We start from the raw sequence: 24826 nt of genomic DNA, 5'->3' as shown, positions 1-24826 counted from the left end.
TTTAAGTGGTTTCATTATATACCAAATGTTCTTGGACGACTTTGGAGTCGGCCTCATGGCGAATTGAAATGATAAACACAAAAGATTTATTTGTTGGTATCAGAGTATCAGAATGACGAGTCACAAAGGATGGGTCCTTTAGACGTTAAGTCAGAAGTAAGATTATTCCTTTGTTTATCGATTTTAGTATTTTAGTAGTAATTCGACCCCTTGATACGCATTGATCCGTTTGCAGTCAGAACTTTGTTATTGACCGGAACTTGTTTTTCGATCATGATTGATGGTCGTCCATCGATGTCGAGAATGATCCTCAACTGAATCCATAAGTCGTCATGTAACGATCAACCAGCCAGCTAGCCAAATATGTTTATGTGATATATCTTGGCCTTAATTTCTGATACTGACGTCAATCAACAAGTGAAGCCAAAATTGTTCTCTTAACAATTGACCATCCGCTCGAACTCGAACATTGATTGTTCCTGAAACCGTTTCAAGGGGTCCTTTGATTGTGAGTGACAAGGGGTCAGTGCGGAAGCGAGGTTTCTACAGACTCAGTGCGCTGGGCTTTTTCACCGACTCGTGGTTGTCAAGCACCGGGCAGTAAGTATATCCTCAGCAAAGTTCTGCGATGTTCCTGTTAGTTCCTGGGCAGTTTCTGCGTTCTACGTGTCACCTTCAAGTTTCTTTTGCGTTGCTAATGCATGTGAGACCTTGTATTTTTGACCATTATCGTCTATATAAGCTTTGATTTCGAGTTGAACTCGAGTCCAGCTTTGACGAAGGTCGCCAAGAAGCAGACTGAGCGTATTATGGGATAGAGGCAAAGGTGATAATGTACCAATCAGCATCCAGTCTGGTTGTCTAATGCACATGGCGGGAATGGAACTGCTATGTCCTTTTAATCACTCACAATTGCTTGTCCAGTAAGCCAACGTTCTGAAAATGGTCTTCTTCTGCGTCGAGATGTTTATATACGAGTAGACTGTCAAGCGTCACACACAAGGGTCACAGCAGCTCATCAGCATGCCTCGTACCATGTCGTCATGGCTCAGTGAACGCCGGGCGTGAGGTGTTGATACAGTAGGATGTGACTCACTGTACATGCACCTCAACAAGAAGTATCCGATGGACATGGTATTCATCCACGTAGAAGAAAGTCCTACCGAATTACCAGCGATCTATCATTTTCCGATGTATCAGCCAACACCGACCAGCACAGCACATCGACATTCTAGTAGAGAGTGTTCGTTGTTGTGTCCCATCTGATGATGATGAGATGGAAGCGAAGAGTCCCGGAGTGATTGATCCAAAACATAGACAGAACTGACCACCGCTCCAATCCAGACAGCTTCATTCTCAAAGCAATTCTCATGAGCAGCCTGCCTTCTCTTTATCTTATCTATCGTATGTTTCTTCAACTTCCCACTGGCCTCCATCTCTTTGATGACGTCTCGGGGGTTCACATTATTGGGGAACCCAAGTCTACGGGCTGCGAATCGGATGGATGTTGCGAGTGTTTGGAGATGGACGAGGGGGATCAGGTAGTACGAGTAATTCGTCATGTTTGTATGTGCTGTTTTTCTTGTTTGAGGCGAACAAGGGCAAAGAGCAGAACTATAAGTTGATTGCGAAGCTGTTGAGTTGCTCCGCTAAAGAAGAGGAGGAAGAGGACGTTTTCTGGCTCTTCATCGTGGTTGTTCAGATGCTCCCAATTAGGATTCATTCGCTAGTGTGGTCACAGCCGAGCCAAGCAATCTTTGATTCTGGTCCCGGATAAACCGGAGTGTTGACCCCCGCGCCGATTAACTCTTTAACTCTTTGTTCCTGGGCAACGTGCGTCATCCTGCAATCTCGATGCTTGTTTCCAAGATTTCAAACAGATGAGACGATGATCTCTGTCACTCCTGTTACATCGATACTTGTGTGCGATTATATATCTATAGATGCGATTTCCTTATCACTTAATAGAGGTCGTTATATCCCATTGTGTATAGAGAATACGACATCGAAAAAAATAATCAGCAGACTTAAGAAAGATGCCAGCTCAACGCGTAGCTCCAGCCAACCAATCCCCGCCTGACGCGATGCCGAAGATCGGACGGATTATCTTCCATATAGGCATCACAGCTGCTATGTTCGATGGCTTCTGGGGATTGCAGACCTTGGCGCTGACTAAGGATTATATTGGGACCCAGGTGAGCGAAGTCGTCCAATCGTATGGATTCTCATCATCCCACATCGTCTGCCGTTTGTTAGCCTGGATTTATAGATCTATTCGTGCTGACCCATCATGCCCCGGTATTCTGTCTTGCGTCTTACGTAGTATGGAGGTCAGTCTGCTGCTCTTGTCTGTTCTGTTCCGCTCTGGTCAGACTGTTCGGAAGATAGATACGAGTCTGACGTCTTTTGCTTGACCTGGGTTGAATTTAGGCCATTTCCAATATCTCACAATTCTAGGGTATGTCCCAATCAGGTTTCAGCTTCTACGACCTTGACGACTGAGTGAGAATGACTCAAGCTGATAAGCTGATAATTCCATTCCGAGCAGATTATTCGGAACTATCATCACCATGTTCTTATCTGGGGTATGCGATTACCTACCGGCCATACAATGTACGTGCTGAGCTGTATCCTGCGGTCTTGAACCGCTGTACCACTGCACCCCGCCATGTAATGCCGATTCTAATGCTGGTGCCGATACTAATGCTAATATTGGTGTAGCTTTGAAAACGATCAAAAGGGTTTTCCTGCTCTTCGCAATGCCCGTTGAACTGGTCATCTCCTCGATCTACGTGAGTCGCTCAGCGCCAATCGGACACTACCAAGAATGGGATAACATCAGAGACTCCCAACTTCGAACACTCCTGGATATCATTATTGCCATGCCCATCTTACTGATATGTCTGTACTGGCACTGCAGTGGTCCATCATCCTCTTCGCACCAGAATTGATGCTTCCGCCCAATCCGGACTTGGCCAGTTCCGCGGAGCCTTCAGCAGAAGCGAAGGATCCGTTGTTCCGGATTCCACTCTTGATGGATCTCAGTATGCACGCTTTACCTGCTGTAGCGTTGATCATTGGTAAGTTCCGTTTCCGTCTTCCGTCTTCTTCTGCCTCTTCTCCGCCTCCACCCTTCTCCGACCCTTCTTCGCCCGCACTGCCCCTCCCCTGTCCTCTTCTCTACTCTCCTCCCTCCTGCATTCATTTGCATATACGCTTCGTTCCTGTAGTCCCAGTCCCTGCCCCACCGACTTTTCTTCCCCTGCGTATGTTCTCCATTCCTCATAGCGTCCGTCTCCATACCTCGAGTGCCTTGCATGCATGCCTCCCCTTTCACTCATTGATCCACAATCGAAATCAACATAGAGGTTGATGACTGACAAGCTAATATATTGATCGACTCGTGATGGGCTTGACAGACTTCTTCTTCCTCGAACGAAAATTCAAACCACCAGCATCCAACATCGGCTCCTTAGTACTGGCAGCGACGTTCGGGACGGGATACAGTCTCTGGGTAGAGCATTGTGCCGCTATCAATGGGGCATTCCCTTACCCGTTCTTAACAATCATGAACCTCCAACAGCGGATCATGATGTATGTTGGAAGTACTGTGATGGCTTGGTTAGTCTTTAGAGGGCTGAATGCTATACATAAGTAATCAGCTCAGTTTAGGTGGACAGCCTTTGCAAACCAGCTGCAACACACATCGCGGGACATACCTGGATGCCTCGACAGCTTATTGCATGCATGATACCTTGATATTCGTGTGCATGCATGTTATGTTGCAATCACATGCAGTTGACTGCATTCACGCTTGCTGCAATCACTGTAGAAGTCTTGCAGCGCGCAAGTGAGCGAAACATGATACCATGTACTATTGATCGTGTCACAAGCTATTCGCTGTTTCAGGGGTAATTTGGGTGTTTCATCTGCAGTTCACTTCAAGATCCATCATTTGTAATCGAGACACACAACCCGGACTGCTTGCCCTGAGATTGTGTGTCTTCACATGTGAGCTGATCAGTCGGTGAAAGATGATGTTCTGTATGGTAGAGTGTGAAGTGATGATACACCAATTTCTCATTTCACTTCACCTCACTTCACTTCGCAATCAAATCAGCTGGCTGGAAAAGGTGGGTCCTTTGACCCTAATCTTCCGATGAGATTGCGAAGTGAAGTCTGTCTGGTCCAGTAAACATTGATTAGATGGTGAAGTCGTATGGAAACATGCATATATATGGTGGGATATTTCACGATGAGGATGCATAACCCCTCCTTCATCCGCATGAAAGCCACACAACGGTACCCATCCCAACCCGACTCAGCCCAATCTAATCATATTGCATACAAAGCAAGATCCACTATCAACTCTGAAAACAAGTCTTCGATTGCAAGATGTCATACTCCTACTCGTACTCGTCGTATTCTCCAAGTCGAAAAGCACCCTCATCCCCCACATCCTACAACTACTACAACAACGATAATCTCGCAGACCATTCTTCTAGCGGAATACCTCCTAATCACCCTTTCGCAACATATTATATCCCTCCGACTCTGCATCACTGTTCATCTGATTCTTCTTTATCCCTGTCGTCCAAATTCGAAAAATCCGAACAATATTCCAGATATGGTGTCAATCCTTCATCTGGGCAATCCACCAGATCATACAACACCACCAGCACTTCTTCTCGAAGCTCAAAAGAAAAAGACCGATCACCTACTAGCTCATTAGCTCAACCGCTCTCTCCCAGATCGCCTGCTCCTGCTGGAGCTGGACAATATCCCCTTTTAGGTCATTTCGGCGTCCAATCACTTGATAGGACGATATCCGCCTCACAGATCCAAGCTCGCCAGAGAGACAGAGAACGAGAACGAGAACGAGAAAGAGGAGGAACAGACACAACGAGGGAATACGCTACTCATCCTGCATACTCATACTCATATTCGTACTCGTATTCTGGCTCGTCACCCTCCTCGCCTGGCGCATCGTCTTATGCGATCCCGACGGAATTGACGCTGTTCGATGATAAGGCGAAACATAATCTGTTGGGAGATTTGGAATTTATAGCTGGCAAGAAATTCAGTTTCGCCTTCTTGAATAAATTGAACAAGCGAACCACGAAATGGGTTAAGGACGAGAAGGTGAGAGAGCAAGACAAGGACAACAAAATCACGAAGAGGTTGACGGAAGATAGATATGTCGAGGGATGGGAGTGGACGAGGGAGGGATTGGATGAGCTTGTGCCGCCCCAAGTGGTGGTAGTGGATAGAAAGAGGGGAAGGGGAGTACGAGAGGGGAATTATATTTAGGAGGTCATGGATCACTGGTCAAAAAGCTTTCGGAGTCCGCTCGTCGAAGTTGTTAGATATTCGAGTACATCTTGGTATTGTTTCTTTTGGGTTGCACGATTTTGGCATATAAATCCATCGTTTCAAGAGCGATAACAATAACAATAACACCACTCGTTTGTGCGTTTATGCAGGCATGGAAGAAAGCAGACGCGAATGCTGCAACACGTGCTCACAAGCTTGCAACGTAACCGATTCAAAGTAGAGTAACCTGAGTTTTCTCATTGGCTCTGGACGATGCGCCACATTCGGCATTTTGTGTATGTCAGTTGGATTTAAGCTCAACCTCACTGGCTGATGCCATGCTGATGGTTTATGCTGACGGCTAAGTCTTCATGCGCTCTTCAACGTTAGGTTCAACCTCATTATTTGTTTGTCCACAAAGCTCGATTGAGCAAATCATTATTACTCGATCTCCTTGACCTGGTCCCTATTACAACTCACCGCATAGAAAGGCAAGGAATTAGGAAGAGAACAAAATGCTTAGACGTATCGCTCAAAAAAATATCGCTAGAGTCGCTGGACCCTCTCGTGAGTTTTGGCATTTGAAACTGCATTTGCCATTCATCACGATCGACATCAATCTCGACTCTTAACAGCCTCAACGTGTCTGCATACTGGAATGCATAACACAAGTGATCTACCATTACTGATCAATGTCTTATAGGCGCCCGATTGTTGTCCACTTCCGCACCTCGACAAGCCGATATCACTCTGACGATCGATGGAAAGGAAGTGACCGTGCCGCAAGGTACTGCTTTGATTCAAGCTTGTGAACAAGCGTGAGTGGGATCGGCGCGATTCAGCTGGAAGAAGAATTCAAGCTGATGTTGCCTATCATCCACAGTGGTGCCGCCGTCCCTCGATTGTAAGCTTGAATTTTGATTTTTTTGGGTATGATGAAACCTAGAAATGAGAACAAGCTTATTGACAATGGTCCTATTGTAGCTGTTACCATGATCGATTGGCTATCGCTGGTAATTGCCGAATGTGTCTGGTAGAGGTGAGCTGCAACGGTAGAAACACGTCGATCTTAGCTGATGACAAATCTCAACCAGGTTGAAAGATCACCAAAACCGGTAGCATCATGTGCTATGCCTGCTATGCCCGGATCGAAAGTCTTCACCAACACTCCCTTAGTCCACAAAGCTCGAGAAGGAGTCATGGAGTTCCTCTTAGCCAACCACCCGTTAGATTGTCCTATCTGTGATCAAGGTGGAGAATGTGATTTGCAAGATCAGTCGATGAGATACGGATCGGATCGAACTCGATTCCATGAGATTACCGGAAAACGAGCAGTAGAGAACAAAGATCTCGGACCCATCGTCAAGACATCCATGAACAGGTGTATCCAGTGTACACGATGTGTTCGATTCGCCAACGATGTCGCCGGTGTCGAAGATCTAGGTACGACCGGTCGAGGAAACGATCTGCAAATTGGAATGTACATTGAGAAGACTATGGACTCGGAGATGTCAGGAAACATCATCGACTTGTGTCCTGTCGGAGCGTTGACCTCAAAGCCTTATGCTTTCCAAGCTCGACCGTGGGAATTGAAGAAGACTGAATCGGTTGATGTGTTAGATGCTGTCGGAAGTAACATCAGGGTTGATTCAAGGGGTGTGCAAGTCATGAGAGTTCAACCCAAGATCAACGATGAGATGAACGAAGAGTGGATTTCGGATAAGACTCGATACGCCTACGATGGACTGAAGTACCAACGACTGACTACTCCGTTAGTCAGAGAAGGTGATCGATTTGTACCTGCTTCATGGGAGACGGCTATGGAGACTATCAGACATGGGTACCTCAACTCGGGAGCTAGAAATGACGAGATCAAGGCTGTTGCAGGATCACTAGCGGACACGGAAGCCTTAGTCGCCCTGAAGGATCTGGTCAACAGGTTAGGATCTGAAAATCTGACTTTGGATTCGAAGTTGGGAGATAAACCCCCTACCCAATCAACTGATATCCGATCCAACTACCTGTTCAACACGGCCATTGAGAATGTTGAAGACGCCGACGCCGTTTTGTTGATCGGTACCAACCCTCGACACGAAGCCGCGACGATCAACTCTCGATTCAGAAAGTCCTTCTTGCACCGAGGAGCAGAATTCGCAGTCATCGGAGAGAAGTTCGACTCCACCTTCGAGTATGAGCACCTCGGTACTTCTCCCAAGGATGTTGAGGCTTTCCTCGCAGGAAAGGGAAACAAGGGTTTCGCTAAGATCTGGAAAGAGGCTAAGAAACCCTTGTTGATTGTCGGTTCCGCCGTTACTGAGACTCAAGATGGCGCTGCTGTCCTCAAGGCTGTGGGCAAACACGTCTTGGACAACGGTAGCAAATTCTTGACACCTGAATGGAATGGATTCTCCGTCCTTCAAAGAGTGAGTCATTGGTCACAAATACATCAACCCTGACAATCAATGTAAAAGCTGATGAATTTTCATCCATCTGCACAGGCCGCATCTCGAGCAGCAGCTTACGATATCGGATTTACCCCATCATCCTCCGCTTCCTCCGTCAAACCCAAATTCGTCTACCTCCTTAACGCAGACGACGTCGACCCATCTACTATCCCTGAAGACGCCTTCGTAGTGTATCAAGGCCACCATGGTGACTTCGGTGCTCAATTTGCCGATGTCTGTCTACCAGCAGCAGCCTACACCGAGAAGGCTGCTACTTGGATAAATACTGAAGGTCGATCGCAAATGGGTAGAACTGCTGTTCCACCACCGGGAGCCTCGAGAGAAGATTGGAAAATTATCAGAGCTTTATCAGAAGTCATCGGAAACCCGTTACCGTACGATGATACCCTTCAAATACGTCAACGAATGTTCGATATCTCTCCTACACTTGTCCGATATGATCACATCGAAAAACCTTCGCTTGAGATCGTGAAGACCGGTCTCCAATTGCTCAGCTCGTTATCGTCTTCGGCGGCATCGAGCAATCCGCTGAAGAAGCCTATAGAAGATTTCTATAGGACGGACCCGATTTCCAGGGCATCGGTCACTATGGCTGATTGTTCGAAGGCGTTCACGAAGAAGCAGTATGAGCTGAGCGATGTGGATGGTCAAGCTCAAGCTTCTTTTGCTTAGGCTTGGGCTTAGGTTTAGGGGATATTTCCTTATAGATAGGATATGGTGTATTATAGTATGGCTTAGCTCGAATGCGAGTGTAGACAGAGAGTTAGGGCAGGATAGACGTGGATAGGATCGGTGTGGGATAACTTTCCTCTTGAGATTCGTTCCAACTTGTAATTCTGGCATGCAGTCAAATAGCATATAATCGTGGTGTGCACACAAGCTTGCAAACCATTTGAAGTTGATCTGCAGGATAACTTGTCGTAATGATACTGTAGCATAAGGGGTGAAGGAGTGGAGGTAGTCCGAGGTGATGCGGGGATTCTATACTCCGGGACAAAGCGTCATTGCGTCACGCCAAACAAATAACGACGATGAGACCGCACGCCGAACAGAGGTATTCGTATTCACTTCGATATACTATCCTTATCCTTAATTTCTGCTTGCTTACCTCGAAACCTTAGGTCACTTTGTGGTCTGAACTCAGGCGCATTTGCATTTGCATTCGCGTTGGATTCCGGTCCTGGCTCTGATCCAGAAGCAAGACTAAACGAGCAAGATGGCCAGTCGATTCGGAGCTTCGAAATACCGGAACTCGCTGTTACATTACCCACCACGAGACGAGTTCTACAGGAGCCATATACCTTCGGGCAGTACGAGCACGAGCACGAACAGCACGTTCAGTAGTGAGATCAAGAATAATCGACAATGGATTGTGACTATCACTCCAGCCGGTGATTTGACATTCAGGGCTCACAAGGTCAAAGATGAAGAAGAGCAAGTAGGGTTCGAGAGAGTGGGTAAAGGTGGTGGAGTCGGGGATTGGGATTTGAGTAGGCTGGAAGATGGGACTGTAGTGATTGGCAATTCGGATGGGAGTGTGAGTCGGGCTGAACTGTTCTTGCTGCTTCTCACCGTTGTATTGCCATTGTCAACGTTATGCAGGCTGATCAAATGCCTTGTTCGATTATGATATTGGTATTCCATGTATGTTCGTCATAGATATTGATATATAGCCTTCCCTCAACCCCTGCTGCAACTTTGACACAGCGTCTCACTATCCCAGCTCAATCGTCTTCACCTATCACCCACGTCCAATTACATCCCACCACCCCTGATATTCTCCTCGCCTCCAGCGCTTCTCACCCTTTGACCATTTACGACTTCTCCTCATCAGCCTCAGGCGCTTCAGCTCGTATAACGCTCAACGTAAACGAACCAAAAGGCCTATGGTCCACTGGCTGGTCTCCTGACGGCACCAAACTAGCTCTCATCAGTAAATCAGGCAACTTATCAATATTCGACCCGCGAAAATCGACCGACGCACTCAGATCTAAATCCTTGGTATCTTCACTACAACCTCTTAAACCGTGTAAACTAGCTTGGATGGGAGATTCGATTTTCGTAACTGCATTCTCGAAGTTCCGTAGCCGACAATATTCTCTGTACTCCTCTTCAGAGCTGGAGACTATCTTTACTCAGACACTGGACACTTCGAATAACCCGTTGATCCCCCTAGTAGACCAAGAGAGGAGTATATGTTATGTGGTAGGTAAAGGGGATATGATCCTCCGACAAATAGAAATTTCAAAATCGTTCCAAAATGGATATCAAGAATCAACGCACTCGCTCTCTTCCTCTACGTTGACACCGATGACCACACCCTCGATATGCTTGAGATACGGTACGGGATTAGATGTGATGAATACGGAAATTGCCAATATCCTTATACCTTCGACAGATAAGGATGGGGATTGTCTAGTACCGATCGGGATAAGGGTGCCGAGGAAACAGTTGATTGATTATCATGCGGATCTGTTCCCTGATATCCTGGGAACGGGTGAGTCTGTCTCGCTAATTCATTTCGCTTCACTTATATCCGATTACCCCATGGTATCGTCTATACAAAGGCAACGAAGCAAATATTGGGAGATCGCTGATGCAATGTTCTAATGGCGATAGTACCCGAACAGAGCGCTGAAGAGTGGCTCAGCGGCCAAGATAGGCAGCCGCTTCCGATCTCGTTAGATCCATCAAGCAGGAACGTCTGGGAGGACAGGTTTAAAAAGTACAAGCAGAAGACTGGGAAATCGCAAAGCGCTTTAACAACCCTCGATTCACCGTCCACGGAAAACGCGCAATACCAGAGACCTGAGGCAAGCGTTATGCTTGCCGAAGATTCTGCCACTGCGGCTATAAATACTAAAGCAGTAGCCCAGGAGACACCCTCGGCTGCGATTTCATCCTCCTCAATTGCATCAGAAGCCCCATCAACCGGTATCAACCCCGACTTGCCCCCTTTGGCTCAAGACGAGTCATACTCTTCGACCAGCTACAAGTCACGTATCGTGGCTGACTATCTGGCTGACGAGTTCCAGAAGCACAGGGATAGTAATCTGAAAGAGCCTCTGTTTGTGGGTCTGCAGGGTCCGCAAGGCTGTGGTAAGCATTCTCGACCATGACCCCGTTTTCAGGCTGATTAATGAACCTGCCAGGCAAAACCACTCTGTGTTCTGGGTTTGTGCAGTACTTGAAGGAGAAGAAAGGCTTGACAGCGGCTGTCCTATCACTCGATGGTCAGTCGTCCGGAATGCCTGAAATGCTTCTGTCGCAGCAGCTGACATGTCGCAGACCTGTATAAAACACACGAAGGTCTGAAAGCTGTCGCAGCGAAGCACCCAGATAACGCTCTTCTCTCCGGACGTGGACCTCCCGGTACCCACGATGTCGAGCTGGCCGTCTCGATCCTCGACAAGGTCAAGCGCATCAACGATGAAGCTGGCAGTTCAGTCAATTTGCCGATATTCGATAAGAGCCTTTGTGGCGGTGAAGGAGATCGATCAGAATCCACGATCAAGATCACTGGCCCGATTGACGTGTTTATCCTAGAAGGATGGTCGATGGGATTCGCGCCTTTATCGCAAGCATCCGTTAAAGAAGCTTACAAGAACCCGAAGCCTGCTTCGCCACAAACAACGAACACTTATTATACCAAACACCCTTTATCGTCACTGCAAACTCTGAACACCTACCTTGAAGAATTTGCCAGGGCCGTTCATCCCTCTTTCAAAGCTTTCGTCCAAGTCGAACCGCTCTCATATGACTACGTCTTCACATGGCGTCTTCAGCAAGAACACGCTATGAAATCCGCCAACGGCGGAAAGGGGATGACGGATGATCAGGTCCAAAAATTTGTCGAGCGGTATATGCCGGGCTACGAACTATGGAAAGAGGGTATATACGCTTCAGGCACAAGATGGGAAGGAAGGGGACTCAAATTGGTCTTCGGAAGTGAAAGAGAGGTTCTGGACATGATTAAACCGACTGAAATACCAGAAAGTACCAAAGATGGAGTGAAGGACGTGGAGAAAGGAGATATACAGCTGAAGAAGGTTGCACAAGTAGCCAAAGAGGAGGAAATCGCATCGGAAAATGAGGAGATACCTGTACGGGTCGAAGTGGCGGGGGAAAACGAGGTGACTCCCTTGCCTCCTCCTCCAGCTGCATCTGCTCAGACACCTCCGCCGCCATTCGCCGCTCCATCGACTATGACTTCGAGTGATCGACCACTACAACCAGAGTCTGCAAATCCGACCGTCGCACGACCGCCGAAAGCAGACACCACATCGGTGACCTCCAAGGAACGATATAACCCGAACTGGTCTCGTAAATTCCTAGCGGGCAAATCCCCCTTGATTCCAGCGTATGACGCTCTTCCTCCTATCCAGACTCTGCATCAAGATTCTCAAATTCTCAAAGCCAACCCTCAACTCGCCTTCTTCCCTATCCAGGGGACGGGAGGTAGATTGAACGTTCATCCGCTAGCTAAGAAAGGGAGATTGACAGTCGGTGGAGAAGGCTATTTATCGGCCGGTGTGGAGATTGTTGATTACGCAGTGGAGTTGGCTGGAGTTCGGGTCGCTGTGGCTGGTGAAGATGGGGTGATAAGGGTATGGAGAGTCAAGCCAGAGGGTATTCAGGGTGTTGGGCCGGAAGCGTATCAAGTTTTGAAAGGTTAGCTGCGTCTTTCGCTTCCTTTGGTCATGGTCACTGTGACTAAGGTGATAATTGGGAAATTTCTCTTTTGCAGGCAAAAGTATCGACAAGATCACGCAGATCGCGTTTCATCCGACGGCAAAAGACTTGTTGATTGGTCTGACGAATGATCATGGATCATCGCATCTGAGATTCTGGGACTTAAGTCAAGGCGAGGAAGCCAGAGTGGTTGAAATTTCAGCCAAAGGAGTACGTTCGTGCCCTGATGGCGTCCATAATGCGGGATCATTGAGACTATGCTAATCTCCAAAGCAGGCTTTCAATTTTGCGATCTCGCCTGAGGGTGATCGAGTCGCAGTCGCAACCAAAGACAATCAGATTCTCGTACTTGATCCTCGGAAATCGATCGAGGTCAAATGTGGAAAATCGCACGACAGTCCAAGATCATTCCAAGTTGCATGGATTGACGACGACCATCTGGTCTCTGTCGGATTCTCAAGAGGTTCTCAGCGGAAGATCAACTTGTATCGCATCACAACTACAGACGATATAGAAACGATCTATTCAATGACTATTGACGTTTCTCCCTCGGTTCTTTTCCCGGTATACGATCCAGATACATCGATCCTATACGTGTGGGGCAAAGGTGAAAGAGTGATTCAGACGTATGAAATCCAATTGCAAAACATATCGGAACCCATTATCAAACTTCCTAGTTATACAGCCTCATCGCCCCAGATTGGTCTAACTTTCCAGCCTAAACGCCTGGTAGATGTGAAAAAGGTGGAAATTGCGAAATGCCTAAGATTGACGGGAAAGACTTTGGAGGAAGTGACTTTCACAATTCCCCGAAACAAGGTGAGCAAATGCTTACCACTGCATCGATTTGTCTCAATTTTCACGTTCAATTTTGGACTGAAAAATAAGGAAAGAAGGCTAATCTGATGTGGTGCATTTTCGACTCAGCCTGATTTCTTCCAAGATGATATATACGTTCCAACCACGGACGTGGAGACGTACATCATCACAGCGAAAGAGTGGCTAGAAGGTAAGAACGCTGTACCGCAGAAGATAGATTTGAAACCGGAAGGAATGATACCATGTGAGTCGGGACCGACAGCTACACTTGAATTGCAGTATTGTTCTTCTGTCTTGCTGATTTACGAGACATCATAGTATCGCAAGCACCGAAAAATGATACATCCCGAGCGAAGAAGTTTGTACCTGCTGCGGATGTGATGTCGGAGGAAGAAAAGAAGAAGCAAGAGATGGATGCGCTGTTTGCGAAAGCTAAGATGGATGAGAGTAGTGATGAGGAGGAACCGCCCCAGAAGGGATTACCGCCGCCTGATGACGATTGGTAATTATACTCGTTCTGTGCGTGTGTTGAAGTACAGCAAACTGCATGCGTATGTATGATCGGCGGGCTGTAGGGAAGATTTTATACACATACACACATTTTCTGTGTTCATGTTGGTATTAGTCTGGAAGATGACGGGCTGTCGGCGTGTTCATGTTTTGACTTGCAGTACAACAGATAGACACACAGATGAATGCTACGGCAACGGATATCCATTCAATTGATGATATTCACTTGATGGGCTTGTTTGAATGATACATTTATCGAAAACAATGATATTTCAACAGGCGTTATGATGTACCCACAATTCTCGTCTTTCACACCGTACAAACCCCTCCGACCTTCCCCTCCCCACCCCTTCGGTCAAGATGCAACGCCCTAAAACATCCCCTTACCACCGTATCAGCACGTCCACCCTCTGGCACCCCGCTCCACATCGACTCCTCATCCTCCTCTGATGAAAGTCCCTCCTAGTTTCAGTAATCAAGGTCAATCTACCTTTCTGTACTCAAGTTGAGTCATGCCTGACCATTGTCTTTCATGCTATTGGAGTCACCTCGCGCATCAAGTTTGGTTTTAAGCCGTTGAGTTTTGTGCTCCAGTGGCGGAACTACGATATCATCGGACTAGACAAGAACGCTGCCCCGGTGTTCTTCATGGCGCTAGATAAGAGGATACATATAGCATTGACACGAAAACGATGTGAGTGTAAATCAGATCTGACATACGGCGAACCATCTGGGAACTACGGCCGGAATTTCTTGTATCGTAGGGGAAGGAATGGGAGTGCAACCCAATTCCAATACTCAGGACCGAGCAGAAGATGAGCGCTGATGAGGAATCGTTCCATCTGCATGATTAGCTCTATTCACAATGAAGAGGCCTTACCAAGTGGTAGAGCTACGTATGGACATCGTGCCCTACGACGAGGACGAAGCGGATCTGTACGACCATGAGACTGCCTTCTTCCTTCGGTGTGGGAAAGCCAAGGAATGGGATAAGTGGGAGTCTGGAACGTTGCATCGGATAGTGAGCGAGACCTTACCACGGGGCTGCACTTGTGAGTGAAAGTCTTCGGCCTGGAGATCGGATTTACCATGCGGGAAGCTTCGATCCTTCCGTTCTTCTTCTCCGTCGCTGAGCTCATGAATAATGACCGTTCCTTGCGTTGCCTTACTGCACGGTAATTCAGGCAGTTTCTCGCAAGTAGCTATTGCTCGAGCTACGTGAATGCTGTCCGGAAGGTATCCAGGGAGAGAAGGCGTCCTTTCAAAATCCACAATCTTTGATGATAGGTCGTAGCTAAAGCGGTATCTCTTGAAAGGACAGTGCACTGTATGTGTACAGCTTTATTAACTCGCAGTCCAGATCTCATCCTGCGAGTCTCCTTTGTGCGTATGACGTATAGAGGTGTCCAATCACTTAAATGCACATCCTTTGTCGTGGCTTTCGAATCAAATCTTATAGCTTATGGTATATATACGGCCATTTGTCGTATCTACATTTGCGAATTGGGTCAACTATCAGAGAAGCCGATACTTGGACACTGGTCACGTAGCACTTTCACCAAGATGTCTGAATATGTAAGATGTCCCACAAATGTCTCTCGCCTCGAATAATTGGCAACGCTGATGCATCATCATCTCCCATGGCTGACTATAGCAATTCGTCCTTTACTTGATCAAGGCTAACAAAGAGGCCGAGTTCCTCCGCGCCTTCGAGAAACATAGCAGTGAGTCATCTAGCCCGAGGGTCACCACCGCTTTCTCGCTGGAATCAGCACATACAAGATTGTATTCTCAGTAGGGAAAGACCTTCAAAGCTGATTGACCTCTATTGCTTTATTAGAACAGGGCAATCCCAGAATGATAGTCACCTTCCATCCGGCCAGTTCTGCTCCTGCCAAATTAGGTGCGGACGGCGCCACCGACTCGCTCATCTTTGTACGAAGCAACACTGCCCTGTCGGGAGGTCAGGTAGATGATCTCTTTGATGCGGTCCAAGGTGCCGCTAGGGATGTAGGGGGAGCTAGTAAGCTATCCTTTCTCGTGCTTCCTCCGCCTGGCAGCGTAACACTAGTACCGTCAAGGCGAAATTGACCTCTATCACCCTTTTATAGTGTGCCCAGTCAGAGATCAACATGGTCAAGCTGTAGATCCCAACCAGAGCAAGTGGTCCAGGTTCAAGAAGAAGATGCACATTTAGATCGTGACTGTATTCGGGACGACCCGACGATCCCGGAAACGTTCATTGAAGTCCAAGTGACGTGTGAACGCCGTTTCCCCCTACATTCTCGTATATACATACAGTAGCGTACACACGAAAAGCATGCACTTCTCAGTCTGCACTTCCGCATGATCATGATACCTCGATTCGGACGCTTCGCCAGCTTGTTCGGTATCAGACATCTCTGTAACAGTCTGATGTAACGACATTGCCGCTTAGAAGGGAACTCAGAATCGTGCCTTGCGTTTCCGGATCATTGGTAAGGCATATCGACTTTCGCTACATGATTATTTATCGTATCCTTGCGTCGGCATGATCGCCGATTGATCCATCGAAGAAGGATCTGAGCAGGATCGGAGGGTCGGACGTAGAGAGACATTCTCTTTTTTCTAGGCTGATCAGTCCGCCATCGTCAAGCAGACTCTGAACATTCCTCACTTACTGTTTAAGCGAGACTTGATATGATGGTCTCCCTCCGACGTCGTTGATAGTAGCTCGTTACGTGCGTGTTTTGTCGCATCAGTAATAAGAACAAGCAACACCTCGGACACCTCGGCAGATGTGCCGTATCTTACCGTTACAATACCATCAAAAGCGCTAGAAAGTCGAGGATGTGTGTCTGATCGAAGCAAGTTGTGTATCTAGACTTTTCATCTTCCATCACAAAGCTAAACACGATCCGAGCTCCAATCGAGTCGATGGTCGCATTCACTCGACCTGAACAGATGGTCATTTCCTCGCCTTTGATCTGCTATATATCTCTTGGCGGTAGAAAGCTGGGAGCTATCATCGTCAACTTCCAGATCGAGCTTCGGTAATTGATAGTATCTACTTGATCGTGCACCAGCAGTATCCGGCAAGATGACTAGTTACTACGTGAGAGAGCGTTCGATTCTCATCCTCATTCTCGATCTCATTTCCTTCGCCATCGTCATCCTCGTCGGTGTCCTCATCTCCACACTCGCCGAGCTACGTCTGGGAATCTTTAGACTGATTCTGTCTACCTGTTAACGTACTGTACTGTACCGTTCTGAACATCAATTGCTGCTGCCGAAATGATCTACTTTAGTTCCGTCTTTACGCGATCAACATGATTGAACCATATCAACATCTTCATTATCCCCTAAAAGACACTCTGGCGGCTTGTTGGGGTGATCAAGGTGAGCGCGTACCATGCCAGATCATCTGATATGGCACTCGAAGGATTCAGATGCTCTCATAATCCATTTGAGGCTGATTGATATGTCTGTGCTTTGTCGGGTCAGTCAATATACGATACGAGATCAAGGATAACATCGAGCGAGTCACCTTTTTCAAAACGGCTGTCCAATGGAAAGACGAGGAGATCATGCTTCTTGAAGAGATCATCCAGAGGAATTTGGGGACGTTTAGGCTATTATTGACTTATCGAGCGGAGCAGTTTCGGGAGATGATTTATTGAGTTGAGCTTGGAGGGGGTTGTTGTACGTATGAGTGTAGTCTGATAGTACGTTCCATATGCATCGTTTGATATCGCTTAAATCACCGGAACGAATAGCTGCGAGCTATTTTACAGATGACCGAAGAACGATACTTATGTGTGGTATGCAAAGGATGGAATTGCATGACCCTGATCACCCTTGACTGACAGTCCAGAATCTGGGGATTCTGAAGTCGAGCGAAGCTGTCCGACTTCAGAGCCTTCAGAGTAACTCAAGAGTGCCCTCCAGCGAATCCGCGTTGTCCGTGAAGGTAAAGTTAAAGGAATACAACATTCTGCGCCCTCTTTAGACTGAAACTCAAACCCCACTTTCCCTCCACAGGTCGGTTTTGGATACGCAAGACCACTGATTTAGCATTATGGTTTACACGACTTCGTCCACGCACGCTGTGGCAGGCGAAAGGACGAGGACGAGGGCGGGGACGGGGATGAGGACGGAAGAAAGGATGATAAGAAGACTGGACATGTACGGATTGTCCAGTCGTTTTCTTTCCAAGCGATGTAGTGTGAATCTATAGTTTATAAAGCTCTCAAAGCGGTGAGATCTTCATCGACTATTGTATCGTCATACCGTTTTGTCTTGATCATATTCACCACGAATCAACCCACTACGGCGCCGTCGTTGCTCCTCACAGTTTGTCAAAGCCAAAATCAGGATATCGATCGAAGATGGCGTACAACAGATATGTGAGTCATGCTCCCAATCGGTCAAACGTCAGCACTCATCAACAACGTGCACAGTGCTGATCCTTTACTGTACACTCTTGACTATTGACTGCATTCAGTATCGCGTTTACCAAGTCAACTTGCCCGCCGATTGGTACACGTACAAAGTACAACTGGTATACCATCTGACTGCCAGGATCTATGGTTTTGGTGAGTCAGCCTTCGCGCCGGATCCCAACTCAAAGTCAATGTCAAAGTCAAAGTCAAAGTCACTCAAAGTCGTTGTCTTGTCGTATATGCTATACTCTGTAATTTGACTGGGCTAATGTTTGACGGTACGCCACGCCACGCACCTGACATCTCATCACGCCACGCCTGACGCATCGAAGATATGAAGATCGATAAACCGTCTTGGGGCGACGCGTTCACATTCATGTGTTTGCGTCCGTGGGAGCCTATAGACGTCGCAGTCTTGGAAAGAGCGTTGACGGCGTTTGGGTTCCCCAACTTTCGATTCCATAAAGAGTATACCTCATACGATTTCCACCGCACCGTGTAGACACATCGGGGTCCTCTAAAGATCTATGATTTGTTTGTCAAGAGATTCATGCAGTCAGTTTTGGCTATGTTTCTTTCTACCATGGCACAATCATGTGGGAGTGCATCCAAGCATGATCATGCGTATAAAAGTACTAGGTAATACTGTATGTGATCACTCTACTGCATACTTTATCCGCCACTGTTCAGCCACGCCCTTTCGTGCGGCAACACAAGGCCTATTTTCGGTAGTTGAGAGTAGCGGTAGCTTGGTTGACCGGAAGCACGACTATAATCGATAAATGGTCCCGTCAGTGACAACCCCGTTGTCTGAGATGCTGTCAACGGATTTGATGATTACACTTACACAATTGAGCAATGTTGACGTGAGGAGGTCTCGAAGCTGTCCATACGATCTCTTCGGCAATATCTTCAGCGACCACTGATCGTTCGCGCCAAAAGAAAACAATCCGTCAGCTATATCGAAATACATCATACGACTTCCCCTCATAGCTCGCGACGATCTCGCGATTGCATTTAGGAGTTAAGTCAGCTGTCTTTGGCACGTACAGGGTTGTAATCCCTTGTAAACATTGTCGGCCTTTTCCTTATCACCTCTGAAACGCACGACGGAGAATTCGGTCTCGACCATACCAGGCTGGATCTCGATGACTCGGATAGGGGTGTTTACTAATTCCCGCAACAATGATCCGTTGAAAGCTGACAATGCGTGCTTGGTAGCGCAGTAGATGGCTCCTCCGGCGTAAGGCTCTCGACCGGCGATAGAACCGAGGTTGATGATTGTCTGAAAGCATGAGTTAAATCAGCATTCGAGTCGCTGCGTTAGCGTTTCTAAAGCCGCCGCTCTGTTCACGGCAAAGCTAGGACAGGATAAACAACTATATGAGCACTCACACCAGCTTGTCTAGACTTGAATTGCTTGACGAAGATTTGAGTCAAGTGGATGAGACCGAGAACTAAAGGCATAGAGCAACATGATGGATATTAGCGAACGTGTGAGCCGATTTTCGGAGTGGACGGAAGGAGGACTCACCGTTCGTGTCGAACATTTGGGTGATGTCGGCGTCGGCTATGAAATATTTCACATGTTAGACTGCGAAGATATCGCTTTATACGGGGTAATCAAGGAAGCTTACCGATATCTATCTCGCAGTAGTGTCAGCGAGCCTGTGAGTAGATGAACCTTCATGAGGTGATGTGCTCACCTCCAACTTGTTCGGTACCCTTGACCATACCGGCGTTGTTGACGAGGCTGAAAAAGGAGGACATATATCAGCGTTACGTTCGTAGAGTCGTCTACGAGTCCGTATACTCCGCACACTCGTGCACTCGTTCAATACTTATTTCTATTGACGGGAGATCGAAACAGCTCGACCTTCGAGGCGAGCTGTCTTCTCCTTTGATCTCCCGTTTTCTGAACAGCTGTTTCCTTTCCTCGAACCAACACATCAGAGCAGCCCAATCGACGCCGATCTCTTTATAGTACCTGCGCTTCCCCTTCCTCCACAGCCCGTAGTGATCGATCCGGAATCATATAGTCCAATCGACACTCTAGGCCAGTGATAGAAAGCAAAGCTGTCACTCACATATCGATCTCCAACCCCTCCTTCTCAATCAGACCAGGTAATTTATCCAAATCCTCGAATTTCCGCATATCAGCCTCGACCACCAATACTTTGCCGGTCTTCCCGGAGGCCTTGTAGGCTTCTTCCACTTTAGCTTTGACCGCATTCAGGTTCTCGGCTCGTCGGGCTAACAGCACGAGATTGGTTCCTGTCTTAGCGAAGAGGACGGACGTGGCTGCGCCGATCCCTGCTGAGGCTCCTGTTATGAGGACTGTCAAGTGGGCGAGTGGGTGCGCAGATGAGGGTGAGGATGAGTGTAGGGCGGGAGAGTGGACAATTGGATAGGTGGAGACATGTTCAATGTCAGCATCTGTGACGAGTACTAAGTTATGGGATAATTGGGCAACAGTGACATACCAGTCTTTCCGGATAATCTGCAGCAGTGCAAATCCACCAAGTCACTCGGTCAGCGGATGTGGATGGTAGAGAGATATAAGAGCGGTCTTCCGAGGTATGAGGATCGTGTAAGTATGCTGGACTCACCGATCAGTGTTGAATACGGACATCTTCCTAATTTGCGTGAATGCTTTGGCAGTCTGAGTAGGGTATTTGAGATTGATTGAGGATAATGAGTTATTTGATCTTAGCGATCTCAATAACATATGGTTATATGTCTGAAGCAAATTCAACAAGCAGGAAGAAGAAGGAGGAAGCTCCCGAGTAATCCGATGAATCGATGAGTCCGAGTCTGAGAAGCCTCCTACAACCTACGACGGGGTGCTCGGTACTGGTGCTCGGCGCTATCTCGTCGGGATCTTAACCGGATGGTTCTTCGGAATAACGCAACGAAAGCAACGACGTGATCAAGCGTGATATCATCCGTCGGCAAGCTCCGATGTATAGTCTCTCCATCTTAAGCGAGATCCTTTCATTTGGGTGCAGCTGCATGGTATTTTGGTCAGGAAGAGAGCTGGTACAAGGATCAACCATTTTCGACTGAGATACACACAGCTGAGCCAAGACATATTGTACAAATCAATGCAGATATACAGATTGACCAAAGGTCTATGGAATACCAAAGCTCAGTCTCACTCTCAGTCTATCTGCCCTGTGGCGTCGGCCCTCTACTGACCCTCTCCTCGACCCTTTGCCTCACATTCCCCCATAATCGTCCCGCACCATCACGTATCCCCCCAGCAACTCCCGCGACAGCATCCATCTTGGGCAGCTCAAACTGAGCATTCGCCCCTGCTTCTTGATTGGTCCTGTACAGTCCGGATCCCGCTGCACCTCCGACTGAAAGTTCGTACCCTCCTGCACGGAGATTTATTGATGGTCCATTGGCTGCGGTTGTGGCTGTGTTGGTAGTGGTTGGTATCGGTGTCGGAGTCGAAGAAGGGATCGGGGTATTCGATGAGGATAATAAAGATGAAGTGGGTTGTCCTTGAGGAGGGGCGAATATACTATCGGGGTAATTCAATGCGCAATTTTCTACCATATTTAGGAAGCTGCAGGGTGGACAATGGATATCGCTTCGAATTAGCGTACCTCTGCTTCTGCTTGACTACGCCCCGCCATGTGCTCATAAGGCTAAGAAGTTAGAAACCTCACCTCGCAGAGTTGTGTACCATACTACCTCCAAGCAGAATCCTTGTTCCGCCCGGTCCACCAGCAGCGTCATTCGCTAATTTCTGATTCAGTAAAGCGACTGCTCGGCCCTCTTCGTATGTCGTTCCGCCAATCATGAACACGATGATATCTTGGGGTCTATCAAGTCATGTGATACGTAATCAGCTTTGGCCTGCGCTCATCGGAGGATCATACTAATCGGACTGAAAAAGGGTTGTGTGAAGAGAGTGGTAAAGAGTGTAATGTGAATGCGAATGCGAATGCGAATATATGCCGATGTATATGCGGATTCTCGTCTGAGATGTTTAAGTGAGAGTTACTCACCGCTGCGTGCGCGCCGATTCATCTTCTACAAAAGGATAACTTTGATCCCTCAGACGTCCTTTCAAAAGTAGATCCAGAGTCTGAGAAAGATGCGGTTCATGCCTCGTATAGACATTCTCCACCCCCTTCAAGCCCTTCAGTGCCGATTTCCCCCTCGAAAAGAAATTCTCATTCATGAACAGATCATCTTGACGTATATCCGCCCCCGCAAAATTCAACATGACATAGACCAATCGTGCTTTGTCCGCTGACACGCCGTTCGAGATTAGGTTATCGATAACTTGCGGGATCTGGTTCCCTATGAGTTTCTGATAGCGCAGCGCATATAGTATCGCCAGCCTCAATTTGTTTGTTGAGCGTGTTTTGGGCGAGGAAATCAAATTTTGGACCGACTGAAGAGAGCATCGTTATCAGTACCACGTTGTCAAGGGAGACCTGATAAAATCCCGCTTCACTTCGCTTCACTTCAGTAAAGGATAGATCAGATGAATGCGCTCACCCTCAGATCACTCGCGTGACTTTCGACACTAGCCAAACTCTGCTCGACCTCACTGATCTCTAACAATCCATCTCGCTCGACGATCTTACTGAGCTCGCCAACAAGGGTAACGTGTTTGGTGACGTTTCCACTCAATTTCTTGAACTCTGGATATTCCTCTATGAACCGCTTCATGTCCGCTACAGTCTCAATCCGGTTCGCAGACCCTTTATCCTTTGAACCGGGATTGAGCGAGGAATTTCGCTGTTGATATTCGGTGACATATTGAGATATCGATGCTCCGAGATCCCCGAAGTTCGCAAATAGGTTCTGCGAGAAGAACGGATCTGATGAGGTCGATAACACGAGGTCCTGCGAGGGAATGCGAAGAAATCAGTATTCAGGAGGTATCTCAGTATCTCCGAGCATACTTCTTGCTCTTGAAATGAGTAGCTGACAATACTCACCCTGAGTTCGATCTTCTCTTCGCCCTCTATCCTGACTCTACCATTATTAATCCCCAGTAATTCATGCACCATCGCCTGGTAAGTCCATTGCGACAAGAGAGGCGTGACGGGATCGTTCCGGCGATCTGATTACACCCTCTCGTCAACACAAAATCGAGAAAGAGAAGACATGTATGGGGGAGCTGGTATGTGTCATGCCAACCCCTGAATGTCGTAGGCGGGCAATCTCGTAACACTCACCTAGAAGGAGTAGGAGTGGCGCCGGTCCTTGCGTACTTCGAAAATCGAACAACTCCCTGTACGGCGGATTACTCATGGAAGCCTGAACTTCCATCGCTAGCTTCTTGCCTGCAGTAGACATCCGTTCGTATCGTATCACCGGCCGTTTCTTGAGTGACAGAAGAACCGATAGAATCGCTTGCAGGTGGGAGGTGAGGGTTGGTGGAGGGAGATGCAGAGGGGGTGGCAGAAATATCGGGGGCTATGAACAAAATGGGGACAGGATCAGTTCTGACTCTATACACAAGGAAATACACGTCGTCTTAGATTCTTCCGGTGAGGCAAGGCAAGGGAAGACAAGAGCTAGACCAGTGACTGGGCCGCTTTAGAACCATTTTGACACAACGCGACTCACGTTGGAAGGACCATCTCCGCCTTCAGCCAAGGCAGATTGGGTCAAGCTGAAATGCGAGGGATACTGTGCCAGATAATCTGCAAAGTATTCCTGTGTACCGAATAAGCTCTCTTCGATTAGTAGCCGACTCCCGTATCGAGCATGAGGATTCACTTAGAATGAAAGGCTGGGGCTCACTTGAACTTCCTTGACCACCTCGAACTCATCAACAGAAGCCATCTCCTCAATCTGATTCTTCGTCAACGTATTTGAGAAGTCTGAGATAGTAGCAGTGATCAAGTATCAGCTATCAACATCAGCCATCGTATCGCATTCGCTCCGATAACAGATCTCTGATGGAAATCTGCAGACATGGGAGGGAAGAACGATGCACTCCGTCTATTCGTCTGACTAGTGATTGGAGCTGACTTGACCTGACTTGACTTGACTCAACTTACAAAGCCAGTATCCACCATATCGAGGTTTACCCAGTTCCGCCTTGACGGCCTCTACGCTCGAGGAGCTTGGCGAGAGGAAAGCGATACATGATAGATGATTTAGGGGTTCTCGATTGACGCTATTCCCATCAGATCAAATCAAATCAAAGACAATCAAGTCAAATCAGATCAAACGAGCGAGACGGTACGTCAGTGTCTTCTTCATACTGCACAATGGATCATCTGGGACACTCACTTATCTATCCTGTCTGTTAGATAGACTTCATGAGCCAGCAATTCGGATTGGGTGGTTACCATCGAGACGATAGGTGTCTAGTCCCCAAATAATCAGTCTCCCGCGTCCCATCCCTTGCGTTCATGCAGACCTCGCTGAGAGGGCTCAAGCAGGAGATGTGGATAGTTTACATCTATGAGGGACAGTCGGACCGGAGTTGAAGGACACATACGGTATGAGCATCCAGCAATAACACCTTCATACCTGGTACCTCGGTTATCATCTTGTTGATGTACGTCTGTACAGCTTTGAGGACGTCCATCGTGCTTGATCACCCCTCGTCTACCAATTCGGCCA

General features: G+C 47.6%; 9 protein-coding genes across 9 annotated transcripts; 6 read left to right on the top strand and 3 right to left on the bottom strand.

Moving 5' to 3' along the window:
- Nucleotides 1–733: 733 nt before the first annotated feature.
- On the bottom strand, nucleotides 734–1562 carry I303_103872 (uncharacterized protein; the record flags this gene model as incomplete). Its single annotated transcript, XM_065968864.1, has 4 exons — nucleotides 734–798; nucleotides 911–982; nucleotides 1097–1178; nucleotides 1329–1562. The coding sequence occupies 4 exons, from the start codon at nucleotides 1560–1562 to the stop codon at nucleotides 734–736; spliced, it is 453 nt and encodes a 150-aa protein (XP_065824936.1).
- A 474-nt stretch (nucleotides 1563–2036) lies between these two features.
- On the top strand, nucleotides 2037–3658 carry I303_103871 (uncharacterized protein; the record flags this gene model as incomplete). Its single annotated transcript, XM_018407204.1, has 7 exons — nucleotides 2037–2195; nucleotides 2324–2330; nucleotides 2431–2458; nucleotides 2549–2613; nucleotides 2722–2792; nucleotides 2921–3080; nucleotides 3420–3658. 7 exons carry the CDS (start codon nucleotides 2037–2039, stop codon nucleotides 3656–3658), a joined length of 729 nt encoding a protein of 242 aa, XP_018264012.1.
- Nucleotides 3659–4395: 737 nt separating this feature from the next.
- I303_103870 (uncharacterized protein) lies at nucleotides 4396–5310 on the top strand (the record flags this gene model as incomplete). Its single annotated transcript, XM_018407203.1, has 1 exon — nucleotides 4396–5310. The coding sequence occupies one exon, from the start codon at nucleotides 4396–4398 to the stop codon at nucleotides 5308–5310; it is 915 nt and encodes a 304-aa protein (XP_018264011.1).
- A 518-nt stretch (nucleotides 5311–5828) lies between these two features.
- I303_103869 (NADH dehydrogenase (quinone), G subunit) lies at nucleotides 5829–8450 on the top strand (the record flags this gene model as incomplete). The annotated part of the gene is made up of 6 exons (XM_018407202.1): nucleotides 5829–5880; nucleotides 6017–6131; nucleotides 6197–6217; nucleotides 6298–6352; nucleotides 6408–7736; nucleotides 7812–8450. The coding sequence occupies 6 exons, from the start codon at nucleotides 5829–5831 to the stop codon at nucleotides 8448–8450; spliced, it is 2211 nt and encodes a 736-aa protein (XP_018264010.1).
- A 544-nt stretch (nucleotides 8451–8994) lies between these two features.
- Nucleotides 8995–13795, top strand: I303_103868 (uncharacterized protein; the record flags this gene model as incomplete). The annotated part of the gene is made up of 9 exons (XM_018407201.1): nucleotides 8995–9315; nucleotides 9438–10275; nucleotides 10398–10877; nucleotides 10931–11011; nucleotides 11067–12449; nucleotides 12526–12680; nucleotides 12747–13289; nucleotides 13398–13533; nucleotides 13608–13795. The coding sequence occupies 9 exons, from the start codon at nucleotides 8995–8997 to the stop codon at nucleotides 13793–13795; spliced, it is 4125 nt and encodes a 1374-aa protein (XP_018264009.1).
- Nucleotides 13796–14664: 869 nt separating this feature from the next.
- On the top strand, nucleotides 14665–15996 carry I303_103867 (uncharacterized protein; the record flags this gene model as incomplete). Its single annotated transcript, XM_018407200.1, has 4 exons — nucleotides 14665–14820; nucleotides 15454–15523; nucleotides 15640–15822; nucleotides 15911–15996. The coding sequence occupies 4 exons, from the start codon at nucleotides 14665–14667 to the stop codon at nucleotides 15994–15996; spliced, it is 495 nt and encodes a 164-aa protein (XP_018264008.1).
- Nucleotides 15997–17107: 1111 nt separating this feature from the next.
- I303_103866 (uncharacterized protein) lies at nucleotides 17108–17458 on the top strand (the record flags this gene model as incomplete). The annotated part of the gene is made up of 2 exons (XM_018407199.1): nucleotides 17108–17177; nucleotides 17283–17458. 2 exons carry the CDS (start codon nucleotides 17108–17110, stop codon nucleotides 17456–17458), a joined length of 246 nt encoding a protein of 81 aa, XP_018264007.1.
- A 1481-nt stretch (nucleotides 17459–18939) lies between these two features.
- On the bottom strand, nucleotides 18940–20852 carry I303_103865 (uncharacterized protein; the record flags this gene model as incomplete). Its single annotated transcript, XM_018407198.1, has 9 exons — nucleotides 18940–18989; nucleotides 19068–19142; nucleotides 19271–19505; nucleotides 19616–19677; nucleotides 19755–19790; nucleotides 19927–19973; nucleotides 20308–20656; nucleotides 20704–20720; nucleotides 20830–20852. The coding sequence occupies 9 exons, from the start codon at nucleotides 20850–20852 to the stop codon at nucleotides 18940–18942; spliced, it is 894 nt and encodes a 297-aa protein (XP_018264006.1).
- A 533-nt stretch (nucleotides 20853–21385) lies between these two features.
- Nucleotides 21386–24791, bottom strand: I303_103864 (uncharacterized protein; the record flags this gene model as incomplete). Its single annotated transcript, XM_018407197.1, has 11 exons — nucleotides 21386–21794; nucleotides 21898–22053; nucleotides 22240–22631; nucleotides 22739–23089; nucleotides 23185–23309; nucleotides 23425–23665; nucleotides 23819–23908; nucleotides 23996–24075; nucleotides 24256–24374; nucleotides 24491–24567; nucleotides 24702–24791. 11 exons carry the CDS (start codon nucleotides 24789–24791, stop codon nucleotides 21386–21388), a joined length of 2130 nt encoding a protein of 709 aa, XP_018264005.1.
- Between the last annotated feature and the right edge of the window lie 35 nt (nucleotides 24792–24826).

The sequence above is a fragment of the Kwoniella dejecticola genome, chromosome 4 (genome assembly GCF_000512565.2).
Source record: "Kwoniella dejecticola CBS 10117 chromosome 4, complete sequence".
NCBI classification, from domain to species: domain Eukaryota; kingdom Fungi; phylum Basidiomycota; class Tremellomycetes; order Tremellales; family Cryptococcaceae; genus Kwoniella; species Kwoniella dejecticola.
This window is presented reverse-complemented; position numbering and strand designations above follow the sequence as displayed.